This window comes from Lottia gigantea, assembly GCF_000327385.1.
Source record: "Lottia gigantea unplaced genomic scaffold LOTGIsca_14, whole genome shotgun sequence".
Taxonomy (NCBI): domain Eukaryota; kingdom Metazoa; phylum Mollusca; class Gastropoda; family Lottiidae; genus Lottia; species Lottia gigantea.
The window spans coordinates 3537622-3547685 of record NW_008707617.1 but is presented as its reverse complement, the minus strand read 5'-3'; the positions used below and the strand labels follow the sequence as shown (position 1 = coordinate 3547685).

At 34.6% G+C, this 10064-nt stretch overlaps 1 protein-coding gene across 1 annotated transcript; it reads right to left on the bottom strand.

The window, feature by feature from the left end:
• Positions 1-1544: 1544 nt before the first annotated feature.
• LOTGIDRAFT_111770 (hypothetical protein) lies at positions 1545-9168 on the bottom strand (the record flags this gene model as incomplete). The annotated part of the gene is made up of 3 exons (XM_009049813.1): positions 1545-1786; positions 7269-7962; positions 8107-9168. The coding sequence occupies 3 exons, from the start codon at positions 9166-9168 to the stop codon at positions 1545-1547; spliced, it is 1998 nt and encodes a 665-aa protein (XP_009048061.1).
• Between the last annotated feature and the right edge of the window lie 896 nt (positions 9169-10064).

Here is a 10064-nt window from a genome sequence, read left to right as displayed (position 1 = left end):
AACGAAACATCCATTTTAAGTTTCATCAAATTCGGTTGAAAACTAAGAGAGTATAGCATATTCAGATTTTGGGGCAAGGGCAATAACTCTGCTTTTAACGGTCGAAAATAGCTCAAATTTGAAATTGATCTTCGTTTTATGAATATGTATACACATACTGAATTTCATTTGATTCCATCAAAAAATCTAGTTTTTAGAGCGTTTACAAGCAAATGTTGACTGACGGACTGACGGACCGACCGACAGACGGACAGGGGTGCCGACAATATACGTCCACATAGAGAGATGTGGGCGTATAATAAAATGATATATTATGTAATATTGTTAATAATTAATTCATAACATGTATTAATTATCAGTTGCTACACAATAGTATTCTGAAGACTTGACAAGTTTTAACCAAAGTTCTGACCATTATCTGTTTTTATAAGATTACTTAGGGACTGGAAATCTTGTATCACAGAAGAATATTCATTAAAAGTATAATATAACTTAATATAAGATAATAATGGCTTCTGTTTCATTTTTTATATTTTTATTACATAGTATAAAATATAATCTAAAAAGATATCTTCTATTAAAACAGAAATTAATATTAGCTTTTCTAACTTATGGCTCAAAGAAAAATTTCCTACAAAAATTTGATATTTGATTTTAAGATATCTAACTAAACAATGGGTTAATAATTTAATGACCTTTTTTGCATGTTTTATTTATTCCCCGCAATCTGACATCGCTTAGGTTTTCCTCCTGATTTTGTCTTGCGCTTTTTGAAAAGACATATTATAGATCATTTATGATTTTCTTCAAGATTATGTCAGATAAATCAACTAATAACATGAAATCCTACTACATTGTCAACAATATAGGATTATATTATCAATAATATCTAGTATAGTATCTAAGTTAAGTAGGTCAAATAAGAGGAAGGAAAAAGTTGCTATATAGTATCAAACTGAACTTTAAATTGAACTTTCCCTTGTAAGTGCCATCTTCTTTTAATACGGATGTCTAATTTTATCCCACAACTATTTGTTCTGTTTGATTTATTTTGTAAATTATTCAGTAACCTGTGTAAGACATGATATCTGGTGTTATTACAAACACACAAAATATAACAACAAAATAAACCTTCAAAAATGAAACATAGTTCAATCAAAACTGTAAACCATCCTCCAGCACTATCACCTACTGTGTTTTTATTGTACAAATTATACCATCATTGTAAGCAAGCAAACAAAATTTCTTTGAATGTAATATATCAAATAAACTGATTTCATGTTGATTAAATTGAACATATAATATCCAACTATGATGATTCAAAACCATGAGACTTTTACAGAAAAATAGAAAATGTAAGAATACAATGTTGACAGTGTATGTAGTTAACGGTTTTGCGTATTTTGCAATTAATTATTACTCAAAATATTACTGTCCTCCGCATCTGCAAATTTGATATATTTTCGAATTATCTACTCTCAACATATATACTTGTGGTTGACAGTCAACATGTGTGTTACTTAAAAATACTGATTTCAATAAACTTAAATGACAGTTTCCATTTCCATAACAATAAGTGGAGCAGGATCTATATTTATTTGAATATCTTTAAGGTCCTCCAACGTTGGATCCTGCAGTTGTTTATTTGTGTATAGATGTTTGACATTACAGGAGAATAAACAGGTATATAAGGGCTGGATAAATAACATCAAACCAGCTATAATTATAAAAACACCAGCCGCATAAAATGTGATATCATAACTACCAGTTACATCATACAGAGCACCTGAAATTATAAACCAATTATTCACTTTTATTAGATAAAGGATTGTAAGAGGTTTTCTAAGTGTATCTCAGACACGGACAGCATCAATTACTGACGTCCTCTAAAACTTAGTTATATTGGAATAACTGATGTCTGATTAAAAACCTAGAATAAAACTTTTATTTAATTCAAAAGTATTGTTATCATGATACTAATCTATAGCTTTTAACAGGTGATATCCTCAATCAATAGAAATTTAAAACACAGCGATCAAATAGTTACAAAGATTATATTTTGTAAAATTTTTTACACTAGTACTGCTAAATCTCTATTATTATTCACAGTATATAATATCCTATTTAAAAAAATTAATGATCAGCAGATCTATTGATAAACAATAAAATAAGAATGAAAGTATAAAAAATTTAAATTTCTCTGACTTGAGACAAAGTTTATATATTGATTTTCAATATCAAAGTCAAGGACACTAGCTCATGTGTTTAAATATATATGTTTCACATGTTTGAGTTTCAGAGATCTCACTACATAAAGGTTGACAACCACAGAATATTAAAGACTAAAGAAGGAGCATGCTTTAAATGAAAGATAGCTTGCGATGCAAGGTAACATACGCCCACTGGCAGCTGTCAGAAATAATAAAACAGTCTTTAGTGACTAAAATACGAATTTTCTCATATTGAAGATATTTTTATTAATTTGAATTCAATTACATATATATATATATATGCCAGTTATTTACGCTGAATAATTCCACAAAATTTTTTAAAATCAATATCAATAACCCAAATACAACAAACAATTAAATCACACAGCTCTAATAAAAAAAAAACCAACTTTCGACGGGTTTTAACATAGTCAAGGGCAACAGCTCAAAAACCATTCATCGAAAATGCGTCAAGTTAGAATTTCTCCGAGATCTTATCAATTCCAATGATCACACCAAGTTTCATCAGAATTGGTTGAGAACTGTAGCTTCAATCCTGCTCACGAACTAGTTTTAATAAATTTCGAAGCGTTTTAACAAAGTCAAGGGCAATAACTCAAAAACCATTCATCGCAAATGTGTCAAGTTAGAACTTGTCCGATATCTTATCAATTCCAATGATTATGCCAAGTTTCATCAGAATCGGAAGAAAACTGTAGCTTCAATCCTGCTCACGACCTGTTTTTAACAAATTTCGATGCATTCTAACGAAGTCAAGGACAATAACTCAAAAACCTTTCATCGAAAATGCGCCAAGTCAGAACTTGTCCGGGATCTTATCACTTCCAATGATCACAGCAAGTTTCATCAGAATCGGTTGAAAACTGTAGCTTCAATCCTGCTCACGAACTATTTTTAACAAATGTCGTCGCGTTTTAACAGAATCAAGGGCAGTAACTCAAAAACTGTTCATCGAAAATGAGTCAAATTAGAACTTGTCCGAGATCTTATGAATTCCAATGATTATGCCAAGTTTCATCAGAATCGGATGAAAACTGTAGCTTTAATCCCGCTCACGAACTATTTTTAACAAATTTCGACACGTTTTAACAAAGTCAAGGGCAATAACTCAAAAACCGTTCATCGAAAATGCGGCAAGTTACAACTTGTCCGAGATCTTATCAATTCCAATGATCACACCAAGTTTCATCAGAATCGGTTGAAAACTGTAGCTTCAATCCTGCTCATGAACTATTTTTAACAAATTTCGACGCGTTTTTACAAAGTCAAGGGCAATAACTCAAAAACCTTTCATCGAAAATGCGTCAAGTTAGAACTCGTCCAAGATCTTATGAATTCCAATGATCACATGAAGTTTCATCAGAATCGGTTGAAAACTGTAGCTTCTATTGTGCTCACAAACAAATTTTGACGCGTTTTTCATAAGTTAATGGCATAAACTCAAAAACATTTCATCGAAAATGCGTCAAGTTAGAACTTGTCCGAGATCTTATCAATTTCAATGATAACACCAAGTTTCATCAGAATCGGTTGAAAACTGTAGCTTCTATTGTGCTCACAAACAAATTTTGACGCGTTTTTACAAAGCTTCAATCCTGCTCACAAACTATTTTTAACAAATTTCAACACGTTTTAACAAAGTCAAGGGCAATAACTCAAAAACAGTTCATCGAAAATGCGTCAAGTTAGAACTTGTCCGAGATCTTATCAATTCCAATGATCACACCAAGTTTCATCAGAATCAGTTGAAAACTGTAGCTTCAATCCTGCTCAAGAACTATTTTTAACAAATTTCGAAGCGTTTTAACAAAGTCAAGGGCAATAACTCAAAAACCTTTCATCGAAAATGCGTCAATTAGAACTTGTCCAAGATCTTATCAATTCTAATGATCACACCAAGTTTCATCAGAATCAGTTGAAAACTGTAGCTTCAATCCTGCTCAAGAACTATTTTTAACAAATTTCGAAGCGTTTTAACAAAGTCAAGGGCAATAACTCAAAAACCATTCATCGAAAATGCGTCAAGTTAAACCTCGTTCGAGATCTTATCAATTCCAATGATCACACCAAGTTTCATCAGAATTGGTTGAAAACTGTAGCTTCATTCCCGCTCACAAACTATTTTTAACAAATTTCGACGCGTTTTTACAAAGTCAAGGGCAATAACTCAAAAACAGTTCATCGAAAATGCGTCAAGTTAGAACTTGTACGAGATCTTATCAATTCCAATGATCACACCAGGTTTCATCAGAATCGGTTGAAAACTGTAGCTTCAATCCTGCTCACGAACTATTTTTAACAAATTTCGAAGCGTTTTAATAAAGTCAATATCTCAAAAACTGTTCATCAAAAATATCTCAAATTCGAACTTGACCGAGATCTTATCAATCTTAAGCATCACACCAAGTTTTATCAAAATCAGATCAAAATTGTAGTCTCTATAGTGCTCACAAGAAATGTTGACGGACAGGGGCAACGACAATATACGACCACATATTCATGTGAAATGAAAAAGGTCTGATCGGGGAGGAAGAATGATATGCGCAATTCATTGAATCACAACTCTTATTTTTAAAATGACTTATTCCACAATATTAAATATATAGCTGATATCATCAATATAACATTATAACTCTAGATATTAATATTTATTATTAAACTAGTGTCCAAAAGAAACGATACCACCTGTTTGCAACGACATAAAAGAAAAACTAAACAATGCAGAAGTTTAGGATTGGTGTTATGCTTTTGAGAAATCCTTTCACAACATCTGTACAAAAATTTCATTTCAATAAAATCTGTACAACCAATATGACAAGCCTTTAAAGATGGGTGGGGTCGAAAAAAACATTTCGTTAGAGCACTGATCACAGAAACAACGGGAAATGTCACACCACACGTCACAAAGTCAAGTCAGTAGCGGGTATGTCAACCGTGAGCATCATTACATGCCAGAACACGCCTACGGACTGATGCCGTCAAACGTCTGATGACGTTGGGAGTGATGCGTTGCCATTCCTCGAGGAGACATCGTTCCAAGTCTTGGACGTTGACTGGAGGCACACGGCGATGTCGGATTTGCCGATCGAGGTGGTCCCATAAGTGCTCGATGGGATTCATGTCCGGTGAACATGCGGGCCATGGCAAAACCTGTACCTTGGCGTTGGCAAGGAAGTTCTGTGTCAATCTTGCTGTGTGTGGCCTTGCATTGTCATGTTGGAAAAAGAGTCCACGAGGCTGTTGCTGAATAAAGGGCACCACAACAGGCCGTAGGATGTCATCAATATAACGCTGTGCATTCAGGTTTCCACGAATTACTACAAGCCTCGTTTTGACGTCACCACATATGCCACCCCAAACCATTAACCCTCCACCTCCAAACGGCCGGACCTGTTGGATACAGTTAGGCGCCAAACGTTCACCAAATCGTCGGTATACAAGCTGCCGTCCATCGTTTTTGAAGATGAGGAATCTGCTCTCATCAGAGAACATAACATGTGCCCAGTCCCGCCGTTGCCAACGTCGAACTCGCCTGGCCCAGATCAGTCTGTTGTTCTGGTGTCGAGGCGTCAGGAGCGGTCCGCGGTAGGGATGACGTGGCCGGATACCATACTGCCGTAGTCTCCTGTAGACGGTCTGTCGACTGATCCTGTGTCCCAGTGCTGTAGCCGCCGTGGACGTCGCTGTTACGGTGCGGTTCCTCAGGTGTAATACCCGGATGTAACGATCTTCACGGGGCGTGGTTACTCGTGGTCTTCCACTCCTGGGCCTGTCTGACGTCTGACCTGTCTGACGTAACCGCTGCATCAACCTGGTGATAGTGATGCGTGCGCAGCCCAATCTTCTGGCAAACGTCGACGTGTGTCGGTCCTTGTTGGACCATTCCAACGGCTCTCTCTCTCGATGGCTGTCAAACGTGGCATATCTTGTGTTCTTTTTGTTGCTGTGATATCAACGTGTCTGATCAGCCGTTTTATACAGTTTTTATGCACGTGCAGAACATGCTAGAGAGGGAAATGTCACTTTCACGAAATTTACGTTTTTTCCCGGAAGTGATCACATGTTCCCGGTATTGTTATCGACTATGCTGTGTTTGGGATGTGCAATACGAATTGGCATGTTTTCATATTAGACAATTCACTTAGTAAAAAACAATTTTGAAAATAATTTATTTTGGACACTACTTTATTTACATTATTTATAGGCCGACATATTATACACATTTTAATGTCAACTTTTGTACACTATAATATTCATATCACTTCTACAGGGTAGTACTAAATAGTCTATCTGAAATAGTCTAGAGATTCATAATTTTGTGTACAAATTGCAAAAAGGTTGATACTGTTCTACAAAAGATTGCTTTTTTCTTACTCATAAAGAATTTGGTCATGATATGATTTGCAGACTTTAACATGCAACAGTAGTTGACTTTTGCTCTGATAGATTAATTCTGCAATGTAGCTAGTTATATACGTTTGTACCAAAGATGTAGAATGGCTTTTATATATTTGATGGTAAAGAGTTCAAAATATTTCCAGGTTAAATAATAACGAGAAAAAGAAGATGCCATGACAATCCAGTATATTTCAATGAAAAATGATTACAAATTACAAATTGATTGTATCATTGTTTCATTGCCTTTCAATAGATCTTAAACCCAACCCTCAAGAGCAATTTGTTCATTAAATTTAATAGAATTTAAAAGCTATTATTAAGTAAGTTAAGTTATATACTAAGTGATAACACATCAAGGTCACTGCACAGTTATCTTAATAATTTATTTGAATTTACCTTCTGTAAATTGAATACACATATGAAGGGAAGTTTATATTGATTTTCAAACAGGTTTATGTACTTTATCTTGACATAAACTGCTATTGTAGTAACCTGATATTTCTTATCTATTACATCAAGTGTACTGTATCCTTACACTTAATCAGTATTGTACTCAGATAAAATTCTTAGACAAAGAAAATGTTTCTTGGAATCTGGTATTGTTATATCCAAAAAATTATATGAAGAAAAGTAAATTACCTGCAATTGGTGGTCCAACCAGATTGGCTATTCCTTGTGTTAATAACATCAAACCATAGGCATTGGCTAACTTCTCTAAACTTAAATATTGAACTAACATGATGGTTTGTAAGGTGTAATTGGCACTTATAAAGAACCCAAATCCAGCTCCTAGTGTTCCCAGGACAGCATAGGACCCAGTGAAAGGCACAAATACCATTGTTAAGCCAGCAAACACACAGGACAATCCATACAGTAGACTGAGATTTCCACATCTATCACCAAAAGCACCATATAATATCTGACCAATTGTATTCACTATACCAATTATAGACAACAGGAATGAAGCTCTCTCTTCTGATATACCAAGTTCTATAGCATTATCTGCCAGAAAAACATACGGAACATCATACCATAAATATAACAGGAAGTTAGAGAAGGCAAACAACAGGAATAATTTGTTGCTTAGGATCCCCAGATCAAACATATTTGCAAAAAACCTCTTCAAAGGTTTGGATATTTTAAAGATCTTTAAAACAGGATATTTTTGGAATATATCATTGTCATCATCATCTTCATCATCTTCAGAATACTTATATAGTTCTGGACAACTACTGGATTTCATTTGATTACCTTGAATATTCATTAAATTTCCACGATAATACAGATCATTTCTTAACAAGGGTAGATAAGAAGACACACGATGAATGCTTGCCTTTGGAACTTTCTTTTTTTGTTGCCAGACATTTTTCGACTCAGTCTTGAGGTCACCATTTACATGTGGAGTCAAGGGCTCCATTTCATTTGCTGGTTCACCCATTCCATTTAAAAGATGACCATTATTAGTTTCATTGTTCACTGGTTTCAGTTCTATCTCATCATTAGTAGTAATAGTCATAACTTTAGATTCTTTCTCCTTGTGATCTACTCCCTCAGAATCAGGCTGACTTAAACTACGAAAATATCTGTGTAATGTCTGCTCTAAATTAGATCCATTCTTTCTTATCTCATTAATAAGTTCGACTGGAATATCTGCTGTTTGTTTGTTAAGGTAAGTTGGTAGATGAATCTGAGAATGACTTAGGACTTCCAATTCAAACTCTTCATCTCTACGTTCAGCTTTATGTGACGCAACAGAATCCTCACTTCCACTGTCTACCCTACTTCGACCACGTGATGGTATACTCTGCTTAGAAATAGTACGAGACATTTTGTCAAAGGCTTCAATTGCACGTTGTAGTTTTTGTTCTGGGGAAAATTCAAGAGGTCTAAATAATGCCCCAGAAATACTGAGATTTAAAACAATACCACCTAATATTAACAATGTTCCTCTCCAACCATACTCTTGTATTAAATATTCTGTTAAAGGAGCAAATATGAATGTACCAATACCTGAACCACATACAGCCAAACCTGTTGTTAACGCTCTTTTCTTTTTAAAATAATATGCAACCATTATCATGGATGTCACATAACAAACAGACATACCTGATCCAGCAATCAATCCAAAAGTCACACACAACATGTTTATGGATGTAGCGAATGAGCTCAGAACAAATCCTGTAGCAGACACAAGCCCTCCAGCAATTGTAACAGCTCGGCAGCCATACTTTGAACTCAGAGCACTTCCTAATGGTCCCAGTATCATTGGGATACTCATGAACAATGAACCAACCCATGCTGTCTTACTCTTGCTGTCTCCAAAATAATCAAGGAGCTCAGTATAAAGAACACCGAATGAAAATGCACACCCATCACAGATTAAACTTATCAAGAAGGAGGCTAAAACAATTACCCATCCATACCCTCCGTCAGGGGCAGGTGGTAAAGTTATAGTTGAGTCAGAAGAGGATTCTGAACTCTCTGATTCACCAGAAGTACTGGTAAGGCGCTGGCGCACTGCAGACTTTGTTTCTGCCATTTTCTATCACACTGACTAGTTTTATCACTATAATCAATATGTTTATTATGATCACTATGTTTATCAATTAATGAATCTGAACTATAAAATTCAGCAGTACTATATGAAAATATAATGGATAAACAACTTTTAGTCATTGGTCTATAAAGATGTAAAAGGCTTGGAGTGGCAGATTTTAATACTGAGCTCCTTAATTTCCGTTGATTTTGTAGGTCTGCCATATAGCTGTTGCCAGATTTATATCTCCTGAAAAACATAAAAAGATCACATTCTTATTCTTTTTTTTAAAAAAAAATCTAGATTGTTAATATGATAACTTAGTTCAAAAATTCAAGATAATACCAAAACATTATCATTTCAATGGATGTAGTCACTGACTTTGCCAGTAGATGGACTTGAATAGGATGCTTTTTGTAAGTTATTCTTAATCTTACAATTAAGTTAAGAGTAGTTATAATCATGAACTCAAATGAAATGAATACTATGCATGAGTAAGCTTATATCATACAAAAAATGTTTTGTTTGTTAAGGTAAGTTGGTAGATGAATCTGAGAATGACTTAGGACTTCCAATTCAAACTCTTCATCTCTACGTTCAGCTTTATGTGACGTAACAGAATCCTCACTTCCACTGTCTACCCTACTTCGACCACGTGATGGTATACTCTGCTTAGAAATAGTACGAGACATTTTGTCAAAGGCTTCAATTGCACGTTGTAGTTTTTGTTTTGGGGAAAATTCAAGAGATCTAAATAATGCACCATAAGAGTAGTTATAATCATGAACTAAAATGAAATGAATACTATGCATGAGTAAGCTTATATCCTAAAAAAAAATGTTCACTTTTAAATTCAATTCAACTTGCACATATTTCAATTTCATGCTACATGGTAGACT